Source organism: Dipodomys spectabilis, unplaced genomic scaffold, assembly GCF_019054845.1.
Source record: "Dipodomys spectabilis isolate Male_0828 unplaced genomic scaffold, ASM1905484v1 ptg000039l, whole genome shotgun sequence".
Lineage (NCBI taxonomy): Eukaryota > Metazoa > Chordata > Mammalia > Rodentia > Heteromyidae > Dipodomys > Dipodomys spectabilis.
In genome coordinates, this window is record NW_024870716.1 from 11,126,483 (window position 1) to 11,153,628 (window position 27,146).

General features: G+C 43.6%; 1 protein-coding gene across 1 annotated transcript in view; it reads left to right on the plus strand.

The window, feature by feature from the left end:
- Positions 1 to 26,140, plus strand: part of Pkp2 (plakophilin 2) — a 61,035-nt gene extending 34,895 nt beyond the window's left edge. The window contains exons 6-13 of the mRNA XM_042677732.1: positions 2,816 to 2,993; positions 16,136 to 16,253; positions 19,033 to 19,197; positions 20,414 to 20,587; positions 23,185 to 23,338; positions 23,860 to 24,049; positions 25,571 to 25,658; positions 25,766 to 26,140. Of these exons, the coding sequence (XP_042533666.1) occupies positions 2,816 to 2,993; positions 16,136 to 16,253; positions 19,033 to 19,197; positions 20,414 to 20,587; positions 23,185 to 23,338; positions 23,860 to 24,049; positions 25,571 to 25,658; positions 25,766 to 25,834 (1,136 nt within the window). The 3' untranslated portion in view covers positions 25,835 to 26,140. The remainder of the gene's footprint in view (positions 1 to 2,815; positions 2,994 to 16,135; positions 16,254 to 19,032; positions 19,198 to 20,413; positions 20,588 to 23,184; positions 23,339 to 23,859; positions 24,050 to 25,570; positions 25,659 to 25,765) is intronic.
- Positions 26,141 to 27,146: the final 1,006 nt, after the last annotated feature.

Here is a 27,146-nt window from a genome sequence, read left to right on the forward strand (position 1 = left end):
AGCTGACTCACTGTCCCCATGGTTAATGGAAACTTTGTGTGGGCTGCAGTGAAAATTGGGTTAAATGTTTCCAAGTGTAGCCAAAGCACACTCTTGAACCTCCAACCATGATCTGGGCATGGGTGGCTGGCTCATGCCAGTCATCCTAGGAGGCCAAGATTGGAGGATGGAGGTACGAAGCCCGATGGGCAGGCAAGTCTGAGACTCATATCTCCAATGAACTAGAAAAGAAAAAATCCCAAAGTGGAGCTGTGGCTCAAGTGGTAGACTACCAGATTTGAGCAAAAAAGCTCAGGGGCAGCACCCAGACCCTGAGTTCAAGCCCCAGGACTGGCAAAAAATAAAAATAAAAAAAGACAATTCAAACATTAGCCTAAAGTATGTTAGGCCTAAATTTCTTAATAAAATACGGTTATGTAACTAGTAAACTTTTAACTGTATTAACTGTTATGGCCATCATGAAAATTAAGAGATCTGGTACCGATGTCTCACACCTGTCCTTCTAAGCTACTCAAGAGGCTGAAATCTGCTAGAGGTTCATAGCCAGTTCAATCAGGAAGAGTCCATGAGAATCTTATCTCCAATTGACCAGAAAGCCAAAAGTAGAGGTGTGACTCAAGTGGTAAAGGAGCACTGAGCAAAAAGCTAAGCAAGAGCTCAAAGTCCTAGCCGGGAGCCAGTGGCTCACACCTGTAATCTTAGCTACTCAGGAGGCTGAGATCTGAGGATCACAGTTCAAAGCCAGCCTGGGCAGGAATGTCTGTGATACTCTTATCTCCAATAAACCACCAGAAAATTGGAAGTGGCGCTGTAGCTCAAGTAGTAGAGTGCTAGACTTGAGGTGAAGAGCTGAGGGACAGCGCCCAGGCCCAGAGTTCAAGTCCCACAACTGACAGGGGGAAAAAAATGCTCAAAGTCCCAGGTATCAGCATAAAAGAAAAGAAAAAAGAAAAAGGAAAGTAATTACCTCTGGTGAGAAGATTCGTTTCTGTCCCTTCCCCATTCTAACGAAGCCAAAGGCCACCAAAGCCCAGGACACAGGCTATCATGAGCACCAGAGGAAGAAGATGAAGATGACACAGGCAGAAGGCTCCTTTTTTTTTTTTTTTTCTTTTTGTCAGTCATGGGGCCTGAACTCTGAGCCTGGGGTTATCCCTGAGATCTTCAGCTTAAGGCTAGCGCTTTACCAGTTGAGTCATAGCGCCTTGCAGCTTTTTCTGCTTATGTGGTGCTGAGGAATCAAACCCAGGGCCTCATGCATGCAAGGCAAACACTACCTTCCTAGCCCTGTTTTTTGGTTTTTTTGGGTGCTGGTACTGGAGTTTGAGCTCAGGGCATTGTGCTCTAACTTGGCTTTGTCACGCAAGACTAGTGCTATATCAGTTGAGCCACAGCTCTACGTACTGCTTTTTGCTGATTAATTGGAGATGAGAGTCTCTTAAAAATGACCTCTATACTGTAGTCAACCACATCATGATGTAAACACAAGCCAGGCTGCTGCCAGTTACTCACGCCTGTAATCCTAGCTACTCAGGAGGCTGAAATCTGAGGATCTCAGTTCAAAGCCAGCCCAGCTAGGAAAGGCCATGAGACTCTTATCTCCAGATAACCACCAGAAAACCGGAAGTAGCACTGTGGCTCAGGTGGTAAACGGCTAGCAGAGACGGTGCCCAGGCTTGGAATTCAAGCCCCACAACAGACAAAAATAAACAAACAAGTATACCTTTATGTGTGTTTATATGGAAAGTTGTATTTGCGGTTTAAGAACTATATATGAGAAAACATGCATCCTTGTCTTCAGGAGCTTGCATTTTCCTGCAAGGACATAATTTCTTCCTAATGGATACATGAAATTCCATTGTGTGTGTGTGTTGTATATACTATATATGTTAAATATCATCATATATATACACATATATGATACATATCTAACATATATATGATATATATATATATATATATATATATATATATATATATATGTTGTTATTTTTTGTTCAGGAACTAGGGCTTGAACTCAAGGCCTAGGCACTGTCCCTGAGCTTTTTGCTCTAGACTAGCACTCTACCACATGAGCCACATCTCCCCTTCCAGCTTTTTGGGTGTTAATTGGAGTTAGAAGTCTTAGCAAGGGCTGGGAAGGTGGCTCAGTGGTAGAGCGCTTGTCTTGCATGCCTGAGGCCCTGGGTTCGATTCCTCAGCACCACATAAGCAAAAAGAAAAAAAAAAGCCAGAAGTGGCGCTGTGGCTCAAGTGGTAGAGCGCTAGCCTTGAGCTGAAGAGCTGAGGCACAGTGCCCAGGCCCAGAGTTCAGGCCCCACGACTGGACACTGGACCAAAAAAAAAGAAGTCTTAGCAAAACTCCTTCCTGGGCTGGCTTCCAACAGCAGTCCTCAGATCTCAGCCTCCTGAGTAACTAGTTAGGATTTCTGGTGTGAGCTACTGGTGCCCAGCTACTATGGGGTTTTTGTTGTTTGTTTTGATTTGGTTTCCATTCATTTATTGTGGGGCATTTGGCTTGGCTATTGTAATCTGGGCTACAGTGAACAGTGGGCAGGTGCTTTTGTTTGTCCTGACAAACCCTGCACAGCTTCCTGTCATGAGGGCTGTGTGTTTAATTGTTTTTAGGGAGCAGCTCCCATTGTCATGTATTCAGCAAGCAACATGCTCTTTCTCCTCACCCCCACGCCCTTCACCCCCACAGCCTTCTGGCTCCAGCAGATGCCTTCAGTCCTGGAGCAGATGCCTTCAGTGGACTTCATAGTTCCATGGGGCCCCACCCTGCACCACTCTCATGCTAGCTCCACTTTCCTAGGTTTGCTGTGGAATTTGTCCTCCAATGACAAACTCAAGAATCTCATGATAACAGAAGCCTTGCTCACTCTAACCGAGAATATCATCATCCCCTTCTCCGGGTGGCCTGAAGGAGATTACCCCAAATCAAATGGCCTGCTGGATTTTGATATATTCTACAACGTCACTGGATGCTTAAGGTAAAGCCATCCCATCTCCCCTCACCCCTGGCAGTCCATGAGAAGCCACTTCTGGCTTTTTCCATGTATGTGGTACTGAGGAATCGAATGCAGGGGTTCATGCATGCTAGGCAAGCACTCTAGCACTAAGCCACATTCCCAGCCCCAGTATTTCTTCTTAAACATAACTTTTCTTGCCACAACTGTCTTTAACTTTTTCTGAAATATATATTACAAACACATTGTGCTATTATTAAAACCATATGATATTTACTAATATATTTCAAAACTGACCTTCAAACTCCATTTTGCTCTTTTACTCCATGTAATAAATTCTTGTTTGAGGGCTGGGAAGGTAGCTCAGTGGTAGAACGCTTGCCTTGCATGCATGAGGCCCTGGGTTCAATTCCTCAGCACCACATAAGAAAATAGAAAAAAAAGCTGGAAGTGGTGCTGTGGCTCAAGTGGTAGAGCGCTAGCCTTGAGCTGAAGAGCTGAGGGACAGTGCCCAGGCCCAGAGTTCAGGCCTCATGACTGGACCAAAAATAAATAAATAAATAAAATAAAATAAAAAATAAATTCTTGTTTGAGGAGCTGAAAGGTGGCTCTGTGGTAGAGTGTTTGCCTCACATGCATGAGGCCCTGGGTTCGATTCCTCAGCACCGCATAAACAGAAAAGGCCAGAAGTGGCATTGTGGCTCAAGTGGTAGAGCACTAGCCTTGAGCTGAAGAGCCTCAAGACCAACAAAAAATAAATAAAATAAAGTGAAAAATAAATTCTTGTTTCAGTAACAATAAAAAGTTTTTTTTAATGCCAGAGAATTTTCTACTATTCACCAAATGCAAATACAGTACACATCAATTACTACTTTGTATAAATCATTCTGTGTGTGTGTGTGTGTATGTGTATGTTTGTGGGAGTGCACACTTTCTAGTACTGGGGCTTGAACTGAGGGCACTCAGTTTTCCACTCAAGGCTGGTGTTCTACCATTTGTGCTATATTTCCACTTCCAGCTTTTTGCTGGATAATTGGTTTTAAGATTTTCATGGCCCCTCTGTATGGTATTTCCACAATAAAAACATTAATAAATAAAAAATAAATACAAAAAAGATTTTCATGGACTTAATCTGGGCAGGATCCTCAGATCTGGCTCACAAGTGTGAGCCACTGGAACCTAGCTAATGATATTTCCTTTTTTTTAATCTCTGATTTTATTGATGTTAGTTTCTTCTTTCCTTCTTTTGGTCAAGTTCGCTAGAAGTTATCTATTTGATTTTATTTTTTAAAGAATCAGCTTTTGTTTCATTGATTCTTTGTATATTTTGTATATTTATTAACATCTGTCCAAATCTGCTAATTCTTGGTTTGACTTGTTAATATTTTTCTAGAAGTTTGGGGTGCATAATTAGATGTTTTTTGGGGAACTCTATTTTGTTTTGGGTTTTTATTTGTTTTTGTTTTGCTGTTTTTGGTGGGGTTTTTTTTGTTTTTTGGGGTTTTTTTGCCCTGGGGCTTGAACTGAGAGCCTAGACACTGTCCCTGTGCTTCTTCTGCTTAAGACAAGTACTCTACCACTTGAGCCACAGCTCCACTTCCAGTCTTTTCTGAGTAGTTTATTGGAAATGAGTCTCAGGTACTTTCTTGCCCAGGCTGGCTTCAAACCATGATCTTCAGCTTCCTGAGTAGCTAGGATGACAGGTGTGAGCCATCAGCGCCCAGCTGATGTTTTGTTTTTGATGTACACACTCAGAACTGCCTTTGCTGTGTCCTAAAGGTTCTGGGCCATTGTGTTTTCAGGTTCATTAGACTTCTAGAAACTTTTTTATTTCTCCCTTATGTCTTCAGTGATGGCTGCTTAAAGTTAGATGTCTAAATTATGGCTATTCCTTCCTGCTTTGGGGAGACATTTGCTTAGAGTATTCTTTCCATCTTTATACCCCAAGCCTATATTTGACTTTGCAGTAAGATATGTTTCCTATAGGCAACAGCTGGTTGGATTTTGTTCTTTAATCAAATTTTTCCTTCTATATATTTTGATTGGAAGGTTGAGACCATTCAATATTAACATTAAAAGGTATATTGTATTGCCTGTCATTTTGTTATTTTTATTTTTTTTTTTTGTCAGTCGTGGGGCCTGAACTCTGGGCCTGGGCGCTGTCCCTCAGCTCTTCAGCTCAAGGCTAGCGCTCTACCACTTAAGCCACAGCGCCACTTCCAGCTTTTTTCTTTTTGCTTATGTGGTGCTGAGGAATTGAACCCAGGGCCTCAGGCATGCAAGGCAAGCGCTCTACCACTGAGCCACCTCCCCAGCCCTGTTATTTTTATTATTCTTCTTTCCTGTTTCTTCTTTATTAATCTACCCAGCCAGTAGGGTTTATTCTTTTTTTTTTTTTTTTTTTGGGTCCGGTTGTGGGGCCTGAACTCTGGGACTGGGCGCTGTCCCTCAGCTCTTCAGCTCAAGGCTAGCGCTCTACCACTTGAGCCACAGCGCCACTTCTGGCTTTTTTCTTTTTGCTTATGTGGTGCTGAGGAATCAAACCCAGGGCCTCAGGCATGCAAGGCAAGCGCTCTACCACTGAGCTACCTCCCAAGCCCTAGTAGGGTTTATTCTTTCAGGAATTTTATTATTTTTGATTTTCTTCTATGGGTAGGATTCCTTTAAGTGTTTTATGTAGTAAGAAATTTCTTTAGCTCTTGTGTATCATGGAAGGTTTTTATTTCTCCCTCAATTGTGAAGTATAGGTTCACTGGGTACACTAATCTAAATTGAGAATTATAATTTTCAGGGCTTAGTTTATATTTGTCCATTTCTTCCTTGAATATAGAGTTTGTGTTGAGAAATTTGCTACTATCTAGAAGTGAAGTTGTGTTTCAAATGATAGAGTGGCAGCCTTGAAGAGAAAAGGCTAAACAAGACCATGAGGCCCTGGGGCTGGGAAGGTGGCTCAGTGGTAGAGCGCTTGCCTTGCATGCATGAGGCCCTGGGTTTGATTCCTCAGTACCACATAAGCAGAAAAAAGCTGGAAAGTGGCGCTGTGGCTCAAGTGGTAGAGTGCTCACCTTGAGCTGAAGAGCTAAGGAACAGCGCCCAGGCCCAGAGTTCAGCCCATGACCGGCCAAAAAAAAGACTATGAGGCCCTGAGTTCAAGCACCAGTACTGGAACACACACACACACACACACACACACACACACACACACACGCACGCGCGCGCGCACACACACACACACACACACACATACTGCTATTATACTAATGAGCTTACCATTGTATATCTTTTCTTGTTGTCTTCTTTGCAGCTTTCAATATTCTTTCTTCTGTATATTTAGTGCTTTAACTATACTATATCTAAAGGTGTTTCTCCTCTGATCTTGCCTGTTTGGTGTTCTGTAAACCTCCTCTGCATGGGTTGCCTTCTCTTCCTCAAGGCTTGGGAACTTTTCTGCTATTATTATATTGGATAGACTTGCCATACCTTTAATCTTCTTCCTCGGTGCCCATGAATTACTGTTTGGTGTTTTGATGAAATCCAACAGTTTATAATCCTGTAAATTATATTGATTTGTTGTTGTTGTTGTTGTGGGGCTTGAACTCTGGGCTTGGGCTCTGTCCCTGTGCTCTGCAGCTCAAGGCAAGCGATCTACCGCTTGAGCCATAGTGCCACTTCTGGTTTTCTGGTGGTTTATTGGAGATAAGAGTCTCACGGACTTTCCTGCCCAGGCTGGCTTTGAACCGTGATCCTCAGATCTCAGCCTCCTGAGTAGCTAGGATTACAGGCGTGAGCCATTGGCACCCGGCTTTACATTGATAATTTGTAGTGTGTCTTCAATTTTTTTCCTTTTTTTAAATTTTCTTTTTTTTTATTGTAAAGGTGATATAGAAAGGGGTTACAGTTATATAAGTCTGAACTCAGAGGCTGGACACTGTCCCTGAACTTCTTTTTTTCAAGGCTGGCACTCTACCATTTGAGCCACGGTACCATTTCCAGCTTTTTCTGTTTATGTGGTACTGAGGAATCAAACCTAGGGCTTCATGCATGCTAGGAAAGCACTCTACCACTAAGCCATATTCCCAGCCCTCAGTTTGTTTTTTTTTCCTCCAATATTTCTATATCATCATTAAATTCGTCTTTTATATTCTCATTGTTTTCTTTTTTAACCAAATATTCTTTTTTTCTTTTCTTTTTTTTTGTCGGTTGTGGGGTTTAAACTCTGGGCCTGGGCACTATTTCTCAGATCTTCAGCTTAAGGGGAGTGCTCTACCACTTGAGCCACAGCACCACTTCCAGTTTTCTGCATGGTGTATTGGAGATAAGAGTCTCATGGAGTCTCCTACCTGGGCTGGCTTTTGAACAGTGATCCTCAGATCTCAGCCTCCCGAGTAGCTAGGATTACCGGCATGAGCCACTGACACCCAGCAAAACATTCTTTATTGTTGTTTAAAGGAGATATGTACAGAGAGTTTACAGTTTCATGAGTGAAGTAATGAATATATTTCTTTTTTTTTTTTTTTTGCCAGTCGTGGGGCCCGAACTCTGGGCCTGGGCACTGTCCCTCAGCTCTTCAGCTCAAGGCTAGCACTCTACCACTTGAGCCACAGCTCCACTTCCGGCTTTTTTCTTTTTTGCTTATGTGGTGCTGAGGAATCGAACCCAGGGCCTCAGGCATGCAAGGCAAGCGCTACCACTGAGCCACCTTCCCAGCCCCTGAATATATTTCTTTACAGACAGTGTCATCCCTTCTTGCACTCTTGTATTGTTTTCTTTATTTCATCAGTCGATTGCTTGAATTCTCTTTGAGCTCAATTATTTGTGTCTTCTTTGAATTTATTCAGGTTTACATAGCACCTCTCATTTCAATAGTTTTTTGTTTTGGGGGTTTTGTTTTGGTTTTTGTTTTTGTTTTTGTCATGGGGCTTGAACTCTAGGCCTGAACGCTGTCCTTCAGCTCCTGAGCTCAAGACTAGTGCTCTACCACTTGAACCACTGTTCCACTTCTAGTTTTCTGAGTGATTTATTGGAGATAAGAGTCTCATGGACTTTCTGCCTAGGCTGGCTTTGAACTGCGATCCTTAGATTTCAGCCTCCTGAGTAGCTGAGCCACTGGAGTTCGGCTCATTAGTCATTTTTGTCATTGTTGTATCAAGCCCATTGTTTGAACTTTCTTCTTTACTATCTCTTTAGTCATTTATGGTGAAGTTGTTGGCTCTGTGTGTGTGTGTGTGTGTGTGTGTGTGTGTGTGTGTGTGTTGGTATAGGGCTGAAACATTGTCTCATACTCTTGTTTAACTTTTTCAAACTCAGCCTTGCACACTTGCTTATTATCTCAAGGCTAGCATTCTACCGCTTGAGCCACACCTCTGCTTCCAACTTTTTGCTAGATGATTGGGATAAGAATCTCTTGGAGTTACGGTCAAGGGGCCTGGCTTCATGCCACCATCCTCACCTCTCAGCCTCCTGAGTAGGATTACAAATGTGAGCCCCCAGCTCATAGTTCATAGGAATTTTAGGATTTGTTTCCTGTAAAGAATGCATTTGGTTTTTCATAGAGATTGCCTTCAGTCTGGAGTTTGTCTTTGCTGATGTGGCCATGTAGACTATGTAATTCTGCCTATCCATGAACATGGGAAATCTTACCATCATCTAGTGTCTTTAATTTCTTTCTTCTGTGTTTGGTAGATTTATAGAAGTCTTTAGTATGTTTGATTATAAAAACGCCTAAATTTGTTTTTCCTTGAAGCTGTTGTGAGTACAGTTCTTTTCCTGATTTCTTTCTCAGCTGTTTACTTTAAGTCTGGAATTTCTTCCAAAGATGTATTATTTCTCCTTTAGTCCTCTAAATCATTCTTTTATCCTTCTGCCCTGTCTTTTTTCTTCTCTTAAAGGACAGGAGGTAGAAGAAACTCAAAGGTAAGAAATTAAAATTCCCTTCTGCAGGCATTTCAATAGGCAAGTCCAAGTCTATTCCTTGGGGAATAGAGTCAGCTCCATGTGACTAGAGAATAGAAAAAAATGCTTGCCTCAAGAGCAGTGAGATTCAGAGTTTTGGAAAACACTTCAGGCCAAACACAAATGTGTCTAGGCAACCTGAGCTAACAGCCTCACTCTTTCATTGAAGAAATTAAGCCCCACAGCCTATCCTTCCATTATAAACCATTTATCTTTGTGAAGTTGAGATCGGGAGTTAGTCCAGTGGGTCTGGACCACAGTTAGGCCTTGATTCCTGCTCTTGTCCAACCCCTTCATTATCCATTGTGTGCTTACTAAATGCCTACTATTGGCCAAATACTGTTTACATTTCTGCAGTTTCAAAGGAGATTGAGATCTGTCATTGCCCTGGAGGGATTCCGGTTTTAGTAGAAGAGACCTTACCTGGAGAGGTAATGACTGCATTTGATGAGACATGTAAAAGAAGTTGGAACGATTATGTGGAGGCTCAGGGCTGCCAGACTTATTGCTTGAGAACTGGAAAACTTCTGGAGAAAGTCACCTGGAAGAGCTTAAATTGGAAGTGAGAGTTATAAACTGTGTTTTATTACACCAGAAGTCTTTTTCCAAAAATTTCAAGATTATCTTCATAGTCAAAACTACTTCTTAAAAAACAAAACCAAACAAAAAGCCAGTGAGTGGCTAGGAATGGGGCTTAGTGGTAGAGTGCTTGCCTAGCATGCATGAAACCCTGGGTTCAATCCTCAGTACCACATACACAGAAAAAAGGCCAGAGCAGTGCTGTGGCTCAAGCAATAGAGTTCTAGCCTTGAGCAAAAGCAGTTAAGGAACAGTGTCCAGGCCCAGAGTTCAAGCCCCAGGACTCCCAAAAATGGAAATTATAGATTATTATATTCTGGGTGCTAGGGATCAAGCCCAGCTTTTTTAACACCCCAAGTGTCAAACATCTAAAAACAATGATTATTATTAAGAAATGAGTTCAGTTGATGAAAGACAACTGAGAACTGTCACTGGTCTGCACTTGCCAATCTGTGCCCAGCCGGCACTGATGGCACATCCCTGGGATCCTTACTGCTCAAGAGGCTGAGATCTGAGAATCACAACCACCGTTTGAAGTCAGTCTGAGCAGACACATCCAAGAAAACCCTATATTCATTTAAGCAGCAAAAAGTTGGAAGTGGAGGTGTGTCTCAAGTGGTAGAATGCCAGCCTTGAGTGCAAAAGCCAAACATGAGTGAGAGGCCCTGGGTCCAATACCCAGTACTATACCTCCAGGCCTTTGTTCCCTGGTTATTCTGCTTCTGCCTTGTGCAGCATGGACTAAATCCTCTCCTACTGCCCACTGTAGTTTAGATGACAGACATGTACTGCCACTCTCACCTTTTTCTGTTGAGATAATGTCTTACATATTTATTAATTTTCCTCCAAGCTGGCCTAGAACCTCGGTGCTTTTGTTCTCAATCCACCACCTTATTTGAGATAACAAGCATGTTCTACTCTGTCTACCTATTGCCTGAGAGTTGAGTCTTAGGAACTTTTTGCCCAGGCTGACCTCAAACCTCTCCATCTCCACCTACTGAATAGCTAGGGTAACAAGATTGTATATTTTAGTCTACCTCCCAATATTGTTTCAGTTTACAGACTGAATCGTTGACTTTGACTGATGTTTATGTGGATTGCAAAATAACAGACTAGCCTTTCTTTTGCCCTAGAGACTTTATTCCTCTGTTAATTCAAACTAGGCTTTCCACTTTTGTTGCCGACAATCTCAGGCTACCTCTTTCTTTACCTGATTTCTCTGGGTGAGTCACAGACAAGGCCCAACTGTTTGATATATATCAGCTGAGAATTGAGCAAAAGCCTTGACCCAAATCTCAAATACCCAGAGGAAGGAGGAAGCTTCCCTATCTACCAATGTCTTCTGGAATGGCTCCTCAGGTCTCAGTGGAATCCATCACTTCCTTTCTAACACTTGATGGACGGGTGTGGCTTGGAGCCTTCCTACAGAGCTCACAACACAGGGCTTTAGGAAGCCTCTAATTGTTGGAGAATGTAAGGTTGCCACCACAACTTTCTAAGCCATTATTGAAGTGGTCACACTCCCAAGATGCTGCCTAGATCTTAAGACTGGTCTCACAGCCACCAGGCTCTGATATATGACACAAACATGCGCAATATGTGAGAAACTACACCATGATCGGGTAATGGTAGCTCTATTTTAAAAATAAATTCTGCCTCTTCAAATCACTTCTTTGGTAAAAGTGTCTCAAAAGGATACATTCCAAGCTGGGTGCCAGTGGCTCACACCTGTACAATTCTAGCTACTCAGCAGGCTGAGATTGGAGGATCCCAGTTCAAAACCAGCCCAGACCAATGCTTATTGTCAATTAACTAGCAAAAAGCCAAAAGCAGAGATGTGTGTTAAGTGGTAAAGCTCAATTTTGAGTAAAAAAGCTAAGGAAGAACACAAAGCCCTGAGCTCAACCCCAGTCTGGCATAAGATTATCAATCACCAATTGATTAAATAATTAGTGTTATGTTCTTTTATTACAATTATTAACTATATACATAGTTATTATAATTATTTAATATCAATCATACAGGTGTATTGTGGTATACATTGTTTCTCCATGCCATTTGACCACACACTGGTCGCTGGTGTTGGCCAGTCTGTGTTGTAAGGACCTTCCTGTGCAGGCAGGAAAGCCAGGTGAACGTGATAGGATACCTGCACACAACACCCATAGACACCCTTGAATGGAAGGGCCAGTGAAAAGCCTCCTGCAAATAGCCAATCCTGATTTTCAGTAGCAGGCTGTCATAAGTGATGATTCTGAAGGAAATTCTATGGTACCCTAGCTTCAGAATTTCTTTTTGCAAATTACAGATCATGAACTTGTAACTTGCCCAATGTATTTAGTCAGCATCAAATCATAGATTTTTTTTTTTTTTTTTGGGTCCAGTCGTGGGGCCTGAACTCTGGGCCTGGGTGCTGCCCCTCAGCTCTTCAGCTCAAGGCTAGCACTCTACCACTTGAACCACAGTGCCATTTCTGGCTTTTTCCTTTTTGCTTATGTGGTGCTGAGGAATCGAACTCAGGGCCTCAGTCATGCAAGGCAAGTGCTCTACCACTGAGCCACCTTACCAGCCAACATTTTAATAGAGACATAGCCTTCTTCCTGAGTTCTAGAAAGGCCCAGTCTTCTCTCCTCTCCCCATCCCCACCATCCCTTTTTCTTTTTCTCTGTAGCACTTAGGAATGTGTGAGAATGTCACAGATTGCTTCCAAATATGGAAATTCTGTGACTATATCAGAAACATACAGAGGTCAGATGCTTTCCTCACCCCTACTGCCTGCCTTGGTGCCAGCTACCAAACACTGGATTGAGCTGGATAGCAAATTTTTCCTTCTTTCTTTTCCTTCTTTCCTTCTTTCCTTCCTTCCTTCCTTCCTTCCTTCCTTCCTTCCTTCCTTCCTTCCTTCCTTCCTTCCTTCCTTCCTTCCTTCCTTCCTTCCTTCCTTCCTTCTTTCGTTCCTTTTTTTTGTTGTTGGCTATGGCGTTTGAACTCGGCCTGGGTGCTGTCCCTGAGCTCTTTCGCTCAATGCTAGTGCTCTACCACTGTGAGGCACAGCTCCATTTCCGGTTTTCTGATGGGTAATTGGAGATAAGGATCTCATTGACTTTCCTACTGGGACAATCTTTGAACCATGATCCTCAGATCTCAGGATTGCAGGCATGAGCTACCAGTGCCCAGCTAGGATAGCAAACTTTCCATGCTATCACACACTGTGAATTGAGCCAAACCTGCCATTTGGACCCAGTGAAGGTGGAGAACTCCTAAATTCTTGCCTTTTGAGTGAACATTTATCACTGTTTCAAATTCATCTCCTCAGAAGTGGCGCTGTAGCTCAAATGGTAGAGCACTCGCCTTGAGCTGAAGAGCTGAGGGACAGCGCCCAGGCCCAGAGTTCAAGCCCCACGGCCGACAAAAAAAAAAAAAAGAACTCAAATTCATCTCCTCCTTTCTTTCTTCCTCTCTAGATGCCCTAGTCTTGAATCCCCAGATTGAAGACCTGGGTTTTATTCTTTGGGGTTTTTGTTGTTTGATCAGTTGGCTTTTGGCTTTTGGTTGTTTGCTTTCTGTTTGTTTATTTTGGCTGGTCCTGGGAGTTAAATTTAGGCCTGGAAATAAGCATCTCAGACTTTCCTGCCTGGGCTGCCTTCAAACTGTGATCCTTCGATTCAACCTCCTGAGTAGCTAGGATTACAGGTGTGAGCCACCAGCACCTGGCTAAGATGATACTTCTGATATATTTTCATTTATACTTTAGAGATATTTTCCATGTAAAGTTCCATTGAGTGACCTACAGAAAATGGTTAAGAAATTAGCATTTCTCAGTTTTCAGGATCAATTCCGATTGTGACCATGTTAAATTCTCAAAAAAAAAAACCTTAAAAAAAGACATCTATATTACTTTATGCAGATTGCTGGTTATTTTCAGTGGTATAAATAAGAAATTCTCTTCTCTCTAATTGCTTCCATTCATGGATGAAGTGTTATGAAATCAGCGGTCCTTATCAGTTATATTTCTGGGTAGCTGAGTAAGGTGGGAAGTATGTTTGCTATGCAGGGGTAAGTGCTGGGGCAGCGGGATTTCATGCACTTTCTGTCAGCAAAGGCATCAATGGCCAGAAACCCTGATAAGTCTGATTGCCAGCAGTAGGGTCTGGATAATAGCAGATTGCCAGCAGTAGGGTCTGGATAATAGCAGAGTCCAGGACATCAGTGAATATGCATGAACCAGCAGCACTGCTAAGCTGAACGACCATTCTGACCCCACGTAAACACCCTGGAGTTAACAAGCTAGCTTGCCCATCTGCAGGGTCTGCTGTGGGCTTAGCAGGCAGTGAGGCCCACCTTTAGATTTGTCAGAACAGTTTTCAGTTGGGTGCTGATGGCTCACACTGTAATAATGCTAGTTACTCAGGAGGCTGAGATCTAAGAATTGCAGTTCCAAGCCAGCCCAGGAAGGAAAACCATGAGACTCTTATCTCCAGTAAACTACTTAGAAAAAGTCAGAAATGGTGCTGTGGCTCAAGTGGTAGAGCGCTAGCCTTGAGCACAGAGAGGCTCAGGAATAGTGCCCAGGCCCTGGGTTCAAGCCCCAAGATCAGCAAAAAAAAAAAAAAAAAAAAAGCTCATTGTATCAGTTCAACAACCATTTAACTATATATGTTTTTAATCTTTTTTGTTGTTGTTGTTGTTTTGGTACTGGGGATAGAAACGAGGGCATTACACTTGCTAGGCAAGTGCTTTGCCACTGAGCTACATCCCAGCCCTCAACAACTGTTAAACTGTTAGTATATTTTTAGTTTTCAGTGTGTTAGTCCTATCTCTTATACTGGAAGTGGAGCTGTGGCTCAAAGCATTAGCTTTGAGCATAAAAGTAAGGAGATCATGAGACCCTGAGTTCATGCCTCAGTACTAATAAAAGAGATGGAGAAGGGAAGGAAGAAAGGAAGGAAGGGAGGGAGGGAGGGAGGAAAGGGAAGGAGAAGGAAAGGAAGGAAACACTTAAAAGCATTCTGCCTAATACATTTTCTTTTTTGTTTTGTTGTGGGGCTTAAACTCTGGGCCTGGGCACTGCCCCTCAGCTCTTTTGCTCAAGGCTAGCCCTCTACCACTTGAACCACAGCGCCACTTCCAGAGTTTTGGTTGCTTAATTGGAGATAAGAGTCTCACAGACTTTCACATCTGGCTGGCTTCAAATGGTGATCCTCAGATCTCAGCTTCCCAATAGCTAGAATGACATGCATGGGCCACCAGTACCCAGCCATCCCTCTAAATATATAGTGTCCACACTGGGGCTTGAATTCAGGGCCCTCATGCTTTTGCTTAGCTTTTTAACTTAAAGCTGATGCTCTACAATTGAGCCATATGTCCACTTCTGGCTCTTTTTTTTTGCCAGTTAATTGGAAATAAGTCTTCAGATTAGGCTGCCCTGACTGGCTTTCAACCTATATCCTCAGATCTCAGCCTCCTGAGAAGCTAGGATTACAGACGTGAGCCACCAGTGCCCAGTTGGATCATCCCGTGTTAGAGCATCTGGATTAATATTTATCAATAACAATCTTGAAACCTTCAAGATCTCAAAATAGTATCCTCATCTTTACAAATGAGGGAACTGCTACATAGCAAATTAAAGTTCTTGAGAATAAAGACACTGAGCAAACTAGAACTTTGATCTATGGTACATTGTCATGTCTTAGTTGCCATTCATTTCTTAGCTACAAAACATTTGCCTCACATCCCCCCACTCACATCCATCCACTGATATCCCCACTTATATCCAACTACTCATATCCCCCATTCATATCCTCCACTCATATCCATACAGGGGCATAGTGGCTCACACCCAGTTTGGGGAGAATCATGATTAAAGGCCAACCTGGGCAAAAGAGTCCTCAAATCATACAATTGCCATGCACCTGTTGTCCCTACTCCAGTGAAAAGAGTCCATACATAGAGGAAGATCACAGTCTATGTATGCTGTCCTAGACAAGAATATCTCAAAAATAATCTGAGTATAAAGGCCCTAAGATGTAGTTCAACTGGTAGAGCAATCAGCCTACCAAGTGCAAAGCCCTGAGTTCAAATTCCAGAAGTGCCTCCCCCCAAAAAAACCCCACAAAAGTGCAGTGAAAAATAATAGCTGCCATACCACTGTCACTTTGATACTTTGAATGAAATTAGACCAAAGATTTGTTGATGGACATGATTATGTATTGCATGACTAATTTAGTGGTTACTTTCAGATGTAATAGCCATTGAGCAGTCTATGGTTTATTGGTCCAAGTCTGTCACAGTTTTACAACTTCACCAATTTCTTTTTTTTGTTGGGGGTTCCGGTTGTGGGGCCTGAACTCTGGGCCTGGGTGCTGTCCCTCAGCTCTTCAGCTCAAGGCTAGCGCTCTACCACTTGAGCCACAGCGCCACTTGTGGCTTTTTTCTTTTTGCTTATGTGGAGCTGAGGAATTGAACCCAGGGCCTCATGCATACAAGGCAAGCACTCTACCACTGAGCCACCTTCCCAGCCCAACTTCACCAATTTCTACACAAAAGAAAAAGAAACAGCAAGGAATACTGGGAAATAAAGGCATGTTGGCTACACTGCTAAGACTTATTTTTTATGTGTTCATTTGTCTTGATAGAAATATGAGCTCAGCCGGCGCTGATGGGAGGAAGGTAATGAGGAGATGCGATGGACTCATTGACTCCCTGGTCCACTACATCCGAGGGACCATCGCTGATTACCAGCCAGATGATAAGGTGACTCAGGAGCTGACCACCTCAACCACTGAGTTGCCTAATGTGACTTCTAACATGCTGAGTATTGTTTTTATTCTGTGCCAGTCCTGGAGCTTGGACTCATAGCCTGGGCACTGTCCCTGAGCTTTTGTGCTCAAGGCTAGTGCTCTACTACTTGAACCACTGTTCCACTTCCTGCTTTTTTGGTGGTTAATTAAACATAAGAATCCCATGGGGGGCTGGGAAGGTGGCTCAGTGGTAGAGCGCTTGCTTTGCATGCTCAAGGCCCTGGGTTCAATTCCTCAGCACCACATAAGAAAAAAGAAAAAAGCCGGAAGTGGCGCTGTGACTCAAGTGGTAGAGTGCTAGCCTTGAGCTGAAGAGCTGAGGGGCAGCGCCCAGGCCCAGAGTTCAGGCTCCACGACCAGACAAAAAAAAAAGGAAAAAAAAAAAAAAGAGTCTTGGATTTATTTAACCAGGTTGGCTTTAAACTGAGATCCTTATTTTACCAGGCTGGCTTTGAACTGTGATCCTCAGATCTCAGCCTCCTAAGAATCTAGGATAACAGGCATAGGCCTGGGCCACTAGCAGCCTACTATATATATCTTTTATATAGTGGTGGAGCTTGAACTCAAGACCTGCCCACTGTCCCTGAGCTTTTTTAAATTGCTCAAGGCTAGCGCTCTACCACCTGAGCCACTTCTGGCTTTTTTGGCAGTTAATTTGAGATAAGACTCTGATAGACTTTCCTACTCTGGCTGGCTTCAAAGCAAAATCCTCAGATCTCACTCAGCCTCTGAGTAACTAGGATTATAAGCGTGAGCCATCGGTGCCCAGCTCATAATCCTTAATAATTATCACTATCTAGGGTTTAGTGGTTGAGTAATTGCCTAGCACTGCTAGCTAAATAAATAAATACCTGTAATTATTGCCATCTACAAGGTAGAAATCTTTGCCCGCCTACCTTCCCTCACACCCCACAGTCTCTGGACAGCAAGAGTATAATCTACCTCTGAGAAGTTTATCAACTCTTCCTCAGCACTGACATGGCTGCTTCTGTTAGGGCATCTTTCACAGAGACTATTACAGTAACCCCTGCTTAGTCCCTAGAAATTGTATTATCTTCTATACTCTAGCATAGAGTGGCTGCTACGTTAGGTGACTATAATTTGGACTCAGGTTTAGAGTTGTGGTTCAAGTTGTAGAGTGCCAGCCAGTGAGCAACAACATCAGATACTGAGTTTGGGTCCTGGACTTGGACAAAATAAAAATAGCTGGGCACCAGTGGCTCATGCCTGTAATCCTAGCTACTCAGAAGGCTGAGATCTGATCTGAGGATTGTGGTTCAAAGCCAGCCCCGGCAGGAAAGTCTGTAAAAGTGTTCTCTCCAATTAACCACAAAAAGTCAGAAATGGAGCTGTGGCTCAAGTAGTAAAACAGCACCAGTCTTGAGCACAAAAGCTCAGGGACAGCACCTAAACCCAGAGTTAAGCTCCAGGACCAGCAAATAAATAAATAAATAAATGCTTTTTAAAAAAATACGAAAATAAAATTTCAACTCATTCTAAACATACTCTTTACAAAGTATAATAGAGGGAGGTGGTGTAGCTCAGCATGCTATAAGGTCCTGGGTTCAAACCGGCAGTAATGCAAAAGACAAAATGTGAATTAGAAAGGCTTGCCCTTTTAAGAAATTCAGTTTTATAAGCCAGGTGCCAGTGGCTCAGGCCTGTAATCCTAGCTACTCAGGAGGCTCACGTCTGAGGATCACAGTTCAAAGCTAGCCTGTGAGATTCTTATCTCCAATTAGCTGCCAAAAAAGCTAAAAATGGAGTTGTGGCTCAAGTGGTAGAGTGCCAACCTTGAGCAAGACTAATTAAGGATAGCACCCAGACTTTAGGTGCTGGCAGGAAGGAAGGGAGGGAGTAAGAAAGAGAAAGGAGGGGAGGAAGGAAGAGGAGAGAGAGAGAGAAAGAGAGGAGAGAGAGAGTGTCTGGCACCATGCTTGTAATTCATGCTTGTAATCCTAGCTACTCAGAAGGTTCAGAACTGAGGATCACGGTTCAAAGCCCAGGCAGGAAAGTCTGTGAGACTCTTTCTCCCATTAACCACCAGAAAACCAGAAATGGCACTGTGGCTCAAGTGGTAGAGTGCTCACCTTGAGCTGAAGAGCTCAGGGACAGCACCCAGGTCCAGAGTTCAAGCCCTACTACTGACAAAAAAAAAAGAAAGAAAAAAGTAGGGAGGGGGAGAGGGAAGGCAGGGGGAGAAGGAAGGGAGGAAAGGAAAGAGAAGAAGAAAAGGAGAGGGGCAGGGAAGGGAAAGGAAGGGAGGGGATGGGAGGGAAGGGAAGGAGAGGGGAGGGAAGGGGAGGGGAGGGAAGGGGAGAGGAATGGAATTCAACCTCTAGCCAGGTGCTGGTGGCTCACACTCTGATGGTTTGAAGCCCAGCAACCTGGGCAGGAAAGTCCATGTGACTCTCATTAACCAACAAAAGACAGAAGTGGAGGTATGGATCAAGTTGTCCCACAGCCTTGATCAAAGAAAAAAACCAAGTGAGAGTAAGAGGCAGTGAATTCAAGCCACAATACAGGCACAGAAATAAAAGGGAAAAGAAATTTTAAAAAAGAAAATTAGCCTCTAGTTTTTAACATTAATACTTAGGACCATTCATGATCTACTCTTAGTCTTTCCAACTTCACTCACTAGTTCATTTACCCTGGGCATCTCATAGTCCACGCACATCCATTTGGAAGGGGTGTCTGTGTCTGTATGCTCAGTGTCCCATCTGTTTCCTCAGGCCACAGAGAACTGCGTATGCATTCTTCATAACCTTTCCTACCAGCTGGAGGCAGAGCTCCCGGAGAGATATTCCCAGGGTATCTCTATTCAGAACCGGAACATCCAGACCGACAACAACAAAAGTATTGGGTGTTTTGGCAATCGAAGCAGGAAGGTTAAAGAGGTATATTAGAAAGTCCTTTGCAAGGAGGTGGAGAGAGAGAGAATGCATGTGTGTTTCCAAGCACTTAGTGTACATTACATACTATTTTCAATTCCTGTGGCCCTTTCATCATTCCTATGAGTTGATGTGTTTTGTTTACTGTGAGGAAACACATTCAGGAAGGTGAATGGCTTAATTTGGGCACCAGTGGCTCACGCCTGTAATCCCAGCTACTCAGTAGGCTGAAATCTGAGGATCGTAGTTCAAAGCCAGCCTCGACAGAAAAAGTCTGTGAGACTCTTTATCTCTAGCCAGCAAAAAGCGAGTCATGAAGGTGTGGCTCAATTGGTAGAACACCAGCCTGAAGTGAAAAAGCCAAGTGAGAGCACAAGATCCTGAGTTGAAGCCCGAGTACCAGGACACAAAAGAAAGGGAAGGAGGGAAGAGATAAGGGAAGAGGAAGAAGAAGGGAAAGGAGAAACGTGAACGTATTTTCCTAGATTAGTACGTGCAGAATCAGAACTCAGTCCCAGGCAGAGTGACTCCAGGTTCGCTGTCCTGACCATGAAGCCGCATTGCTCAGTCAGCTGTGGGTTCAGAACAGTAAGTTCACTCTACACAGTCAGTGTGGGCAACCGTCCTTACAGTGTTTTAATGGCAAGGCATTGGCTTTGGGCCTTCTAAAAAACAACTTGAATACTGAGAGCAAACCATGTAGGAAAGAATATGTATTTATGTCCCTACAACCTAAGAACTGAAGAATGTGAACTGCCCATTTTTCTTAGTAGCATGGAAGGGCAATGGATAAATTTAGAACCCGATGCTATCCAGGACGACCTCCCAGGCCTGAGCCGACAGGCCTGTGCGTCTTATCTTCAGAGTGGAGGTGACTCATCCCATGCAGCCTGAAAACCATTATAGAAAGACCTGTCCATGCTCAGTTCTCTCAATGTCCTTCTCAGTGTGAAATGTTAACTTGTTTGTAGAGACTGGGATCGGGGGATGTTAGGCAGAACTAAGGTGGGCCAAAAGTTAAGGAATTGGGAGTGTGTGTGTGTGTGTGTGTGTGTGTGTGTGTGTGTGTGTGTGTGTATGTGTGTATGTGCGTGTGTGCCTTTTAAATCTATTTCAAGGACCTTGCACTATATCAATGAGTGTTTCTAGACTATAGTTGGTGTAGATGCAAGAATGTAACTAATTGACTACATTAATTCTGAATTCCCTTGTGTGTGATTAGCAATGCCAGGATGTGCCAATGCCTGAGGAAAAGAGCAACCCAAAGGGTGTGGAGTGGCTGTGGCACTCAATCGTCATTCGGATGTATCTGTCCTTGATCGCCAAGAGTGTCCGCAATTACACACAGGAAGCATCATTAGGAGCCCTCCAGAATCTCACGGCAGGAAGTGGCCCTGTGAGTATCACGAACGATTTCCTACTTTTTAGAATAAGGACATTGTACCAGACACCGATAGCTCATGCCTGTACTCCCAGCTACTCAGGAAGCTGACATCTGAGGATGGTGATGTGAAGCCAGCCGTGGCATGACAATCTAAGAGATTCTTAACTACCAGAGCACAGGAAATGGAGCTGTCCCTCAGGTGGTAGAGGAAGAGCATTAGACTTTAACAAGAAAATGCTCAGGGACAATGTCCTAGCCCTGAGATCAAGTCCCAGGCCCAGCACCAAATGAAAAATAAGGACATTGCACCAAGTACCGCTGGTTCATGCCTGTAATCCTAGCTACTCAGGAGGCTGAGAGCTGAGGATAGCAGTTCAAATCCAGCCTGGAGCAAGAAAATCTGGGAGACTCTTTTCTTCAGTTAACTAGCAAAAAGCCAGAAATAGAGATTTGGTCAAGTGGTAGAGCACCACCTTGAATAAAAAAGCTGAAGGACAGTGCCAAGGCATTGAGTTCAAGCCCCATTACTGGTGTGTGCGTACACACATAAACACACAGACACACACAACACAACACAAAAACCGAGGGAATTGGTCTGAATGGGTGAGGTTCAGTGACTGTGGGATTTCATGGACTGAGATGGTGAAGGAAAGGTTTGTTAATGAGAAATCCAAGTGTTCTTAATGAAAAAAGAAAGACTCAATGGTAGGCAGGCAGAAACAATAGATGGCTACTGTAGTACAGAGCTAGAAAGGCCTTCTGTGCTTCCCCCCAGAAACTCAACCAGAGCGTGGAGAGCTCAGTGTGTCATGTGATATACTTGGGAATTCTATAGTTATTCAAACTGATGTTAAAACTCCTTGTCGAGATCATAAGATGATTAGACTAAACTAACTCCTCCAAAGTTCATTGTCACAAGCCAGGTGCTGGTGGCTCACACCTGTAACTCTTAACTAATTAGAAGGTTGAGTTTTGAGGATCACAGTTCAAAGTCAGTCCAGGCAAGAAAGTCCATGAGACTCACCATTAAAAGGCCAGAAGTGAAGCTGTGGCTCAATTGGTAGAGTGCTAGTCTTGAGCACAAAAGCTCAAGGACAGCACCTAGGCCCTGAGTTCAAGCTCCAGGACTGGGGGTGGTAGGGGAAGAGTTCATTGTCTAGCCAATCTTCAACTATCTATCCCCAAAGAGAAAAGCACTCTCACAGAAAAAAAAAAAAAAAAGTAGTGTTCATTTCTTTAGAAACTCTTATTTACTTTTTTTTTTTTTTCTGGTCCTAGGGCTTGAACTCAGAATCTGGGCTCTGTCCCTGAGCTTCTTTGTGCTCAAGGCTAGTGCTCTACCACGTTAAGCCACAGCACCACTTTCAGTTTTCTGATAATTAATTAGAGATAAGAGTCTCACAGACTTCCCTGCCTGGGCTGACTTTGAACTGCACTCATCAGATCTCAGACTCCTAAATAGCTAGGATTACAGGCATGAGCCACTGGAACCCAGTTCATATTTACTTGTAATATAAATACAGGTACACAGAAGCTTGCTCTGTTTTAAATAAAATCATTACATGAAAAACTAAACTTTTTCCTGTCTTAGAATTTGTCCTGTTTTTGCATTGTGATTAAGAATATAAATCATTGGGGCTGGGAAGGTGGCTCAGTGGTAGAGTGCTTGCCTTGCATGCATGAGGCCCTAGGTTTGATTCCTCAGCACCACATAAGCAGACAAAGCTGGAAGTGGTGCTGTGGCTCAAGTGGTAGAGCACTAGCTTTGAGCTGAAGAGCTGAGGGACAGTGCCCAGGCCCAGAGTTCAGGCCCCACGACTGGCAAAAAAAAAAAAAAAAAAAAAATTAAATCATCAGCCAAGTGTTAGTGGCTCATGCCTATAATCCTAGCTACTCAGGAGGCTGAGATCTGAGGACCACACTTCAAAGCCAGTCACAGCAAGAAAATCTATAGAAGAGCACGCACAAGATCCTGAGTTCAGGCTCTAGTACCTGAACACACACACACACACAAATACTCAGACACAACTCCTATTCCATCCTCCCCCCACCCAAGGTGACTAGACCAATTTTAAGTTGCCTGTAGAGGAACTCAAACTCAGCCAGCAACTTGCACAGTGTTGGAGACAAACTGTCAACCACTCTTCAAAAGTTCAGTATCTTTCAGAATAAAATGGGCTTAGTATAGAAACAAATTAATTTACAAAGAAAATATCTATAGACTGGTACAATCTCAGTGGTAGGTTTTTGTTTTCTTGTGTGTGTGTGTGTATGTGTGTGTGTGTGTGTGTGTTTACACCAGTCTTGGGACTTGAATTTAGGGCCTGGGCACCGTCTCTGAGCTTTTTTTATTCAAAGCAGGCTAGTACCCTACCACTTGAGCCACAGTTTCCTTTCTCATTTTATGGTGGTTAATTGGATATAAGAGTCTCACAGAAGACTGAGATCTGAGGATCAGAGCTTATAGCTCAGATCACATCTGAGCATCTAGAATGATAAGAGCCATTGTAACTCTTCAAATATCTTCTTGGACCTCTGGTAACCTGCAGGAAACTTAGCATTCCTCAGCAACCAGATGGCATCACACTTACATGGTGTATTTCACACAGATGCCTGTCTCGGTAGCTCAGACAGTTGTCCAGAAGGAAAATGGCCTTCAGCACATCAGGAAGATGCTGTATATAGGGGATCCCAGTGTGAAGAAGACTGCAGTGTCACTGCTGAGGAATCTGTCTCGGAATCTTTCTCTGCAGAATGACATTGGTAAGTCACTAAAAATGTCTGCATGTCATGGCTCATACCTGTAATCCAAGCTACTCAGGAGGATGAGATCTGAGGATTCTGGTTCGAAACCAGCTTGGGCAGGAAAGTCAATGAGATTCTTACCTCCAGTTAACCAACAAAAAGTGGAAATACATACACACATACACACACACACACACACACACACACACACACACACACACACGTGCATTATATTTTTCCTTGTGTTTGTTAAACAACTGAGTATCTTTTGTGTATGTGTCTGCTAGGCTTGAACTCAGGGCCTTGGCACTGTCCCTGAGCTTTTTCGCTCAAGGCTAGTGCTCTACACTTTGAACCACACAGCTCACTCCCAATTTTCTGGTGGTTAATTGGAGATAGAGTCTCACAGACTTTCATGCCCATGCTGGCTTTGAACCACTATCCTCAGTGTATCTCTCAGCCTCTGTGTATCTTTTTTGAAGTACACTTTATCCAATATATATTGGGATCTAATAGAGAATTTCTCCTTTATTTTGTAGCCAAAGAAACGCTCCCTGACCTGGTTTCCATAATTCCTGACACAGTCCCGAGTACTGACATTCTCATCGAAACTACAGCCTCTGCCTGTTACACATTGAACAATATAGTCCAGAACAGTTACCAGAATGCTCGGGACCTCCTGAATACTGGGGGTCTGCAGAAAATTATGGCCATTAGCTCAGACGATGCGTAAGTCCTTCTGCCCATCCCTGTCTCCTCTTTTCTTGTCCCCCACTCCTGTGTGGATCAAACAATTATGAATGTCCCTTCATTTAGTACCATGGCAGCATGGGTACAAATATGATACAACATTGGGCCAGGCTATCTGTTTTGGTCCCTGGTGATCAGTCAAGGGAAGGAGCTATATCAGTCAAGCCACATTATCAGTCATTCTGTGTGTGTGTGTGTGTGTGTGTGTGTGTGTGCACGTGCACACCCATGCAGTGGGACTAAGCTTGTTCTCAGGGTCTCAGTCTCCTGCTTGGCTTTTTTCACTCAAGGCTAGTGCTCTACCATCTTGAGCCACAGCTCCACTTCCGACATTCTGGTGGCCAATTAGATATAAGAATCTCATGGAGGGGCTGGGAAGGTGGCTCAGTGATAGAGCGCTTGCCTTGCATGCATGAGGCTCTGGGTTCGATTCCTCAGCACCACATAAGCAAAAAAAGAAAAAGCCAGAAGTGGAACTGTGGCTCAAGTAGTAGAGCGTTAGCCTCGAGCTGAATTGCTGAGGGACAGCGCCCAGGCCCCAGAGTTCAGGCCCCACTACTGGACCCTCCCCCCCCCCAAATAAAAAAGAATCTCATGGACTTTCCTGCCTGGGATGGCTTCAAACAAGGATCCTTAGCTCTCAGCCTCCTGAGTAGCAAGGCTCAGGCTCTTCTAAAATGACAAGCTAGAGCCAAACTTTATCATTTGGTAGTACATTCACTGCCCTATGAACAGGGGAATGAAATGCCCTTTAATTCATTCACATCGTTATTAATCTTGTACCCACACACTGGCCTAGAAGGAGCAGGTACAGCAGAGAGCTGTGAATGACGCCTTAACATATTGCTCTCAATTTCCTCTCTCACTTCCTCCTTCCACTCCCTGGGTGGTGAGACTAGGATAGTCCAGTGTAAGTGATTCAGCCACATTCCTGTTTTCCCTTTTGGCCATTCCTTACCACTAGACAATTTAGTATTGTGTTCTCTTTCTCCAACTCTGGTTGTTCTGACCCATCACAAGTTACTCTGGTAAGTAACCAGCAGCTCATTCAAATGAGTTTCAAAGCCAATGGACTTCACTCTTCATATTAGTGGACAAGTGTGTGCTTGGCTGTGCAGTGGGGGGGAGGGGACCTGTGCTGCGTGGGGTGAACACATCACCACCACCCCCTCCTCCGAAGGCCTCTGTGCTCTGCAAGCCCCCATGGGGACAAAACCTACATCCACAATCCAGTGATTAAACTGCTGCTCAGGCTGAAATCCTGAGGATTGCTGCTCAAAGTCAGTTGGAGCTGAAAAGTCCACAAGACTCCAAACTCCAAAATAAGTAGCAAAAAAAACCCCAAAAAACAGACTGGAGAGGTGGCCAAGCAAACTAGCTGAACAATCACCAGGTCCTGAGTTTAAATCCCCATACCAACCAAAAATCAGAGACTGATAGAAGGTGGGATCAGAGCCCCCCCTCCCATCCTCACTGATCCTGGGGTATCTTTCCTTTCAGCCACACCCCCAACAAGGCCAGCAAAGCTGCTTCTGTCCTCCTGTATGGCCTGTGGGCCCACACGGATCTCCACAACGCCTACAAGAAGGTAAGTGCTTGAGCCAGAGGCGGTGGAGTGACCTCACCCTGTGAACACACATGGAACCACCCCTTCTCCAGCATTTCTCACCTTTCACATGTCTGCTTCTTCCCAAGGCTCAGTTTAAGAAGACAGACTTTGTCAACAACCGGACCGCCAAAGCCTACCACTCCCTTAAAGACTGAGGAAAAGGAAAACAGATGGAGGAATGTTCTCTTACTGTGCTCAGCTATGAAAAAAAGCCTAAAGGATAACAGCTATTTTTCTACTGCCCAGCTGAAGAAACCTCAAAAAACAAAACAAACAAACAAAAAAAACCCACGTCTTTGTTTCTATCCTTTTCTATTTCCATGGCTTTCAGAATCCAGAAAACAGAATGAGAACAACACAAATGGGGTAACTTAATAGACTCTCCTGCAAATTTGTCACCCATCATATTTTAGTAACAGGATTTATTCTACTATTACAGCCAGAGGTCTTTTTGTGTCTAAGTGTGTGCCAGTCCTGGGGCTTGAACTCAGGGCCTGAGTGCTGTCTCTGAGCTTTTGTGCTCAAAACTAACACTCTACCACTTGAGCCACTTGTGGCTTTTTAGTTAATTGGAGATCACAGTCTCTTGGACTTTCCTGCCTGGGCTGGCATTGAACTGTAATTCTCAGAGCTCAGTCTCCTGAATAACTAAGATTACAGGCTGACATACTGGCACCCAATTAATTTTCTTGTCTTTTGACAGCAATCTGTCTGCATACTCCTTCACCTTTGAGCCACGAATGTATTGTCCTGTGGTGTCAAAACAACAGGAATATTTGCAGAATTGTCCAGAAGAAAGTAATAATGGCAAAACTGTATTCTTCCTAAGCCTGATTTTATCCCTTTTATTCTGTTTTTGAGCTGAAAAAATTTAGATCAGAGAACACGCATGATGATAAGAAATGGATTTTTTTCTTTTTCTCTGTGTGTGTGTGCAAGTGTGTGTATGTGTGCACATGCACTGCATATTCCAATACTGGGCTTGCACTCAGGTCTGGGTGCTGTCCCTTAGCTTTTTTGCTCAAAGCTGGTGCTTTACCACTTCCAACTTTTTGGTGGTAAACTGGAAATAAGAGCCTTTCAAACTTTCTTATCTTGACTGGCATTGAACCTTGATCCTGAGATCTCAGTCGCCTGAGTAACTAGGATTACAGTGAGCCACCAGCATTTAGCTCAAGTCATTAATCTAAGTTTAGGAAACTCAAGAGAAGGAAGTCACATCAAGGAAGAATGTAAGATGTCAGGCCCCATTAAAAAAAATGAGATGCAGCATTTTGTCATCATCCAGAGAAGCAAGCCTGAGTTAAATACTATTCCAGCCAGGCTAGGATTAAAACCTCATGAATAATCAGTTCTCCCAACTCCAATTCTGTTACATTTTGTTTCTTTAAAGTTTCCCAGTACTGAAAGTGGCAACTGGTAGAACACCAACCTTGAATGAAAAAGCCAATGAGAGTGCAAGCCCAT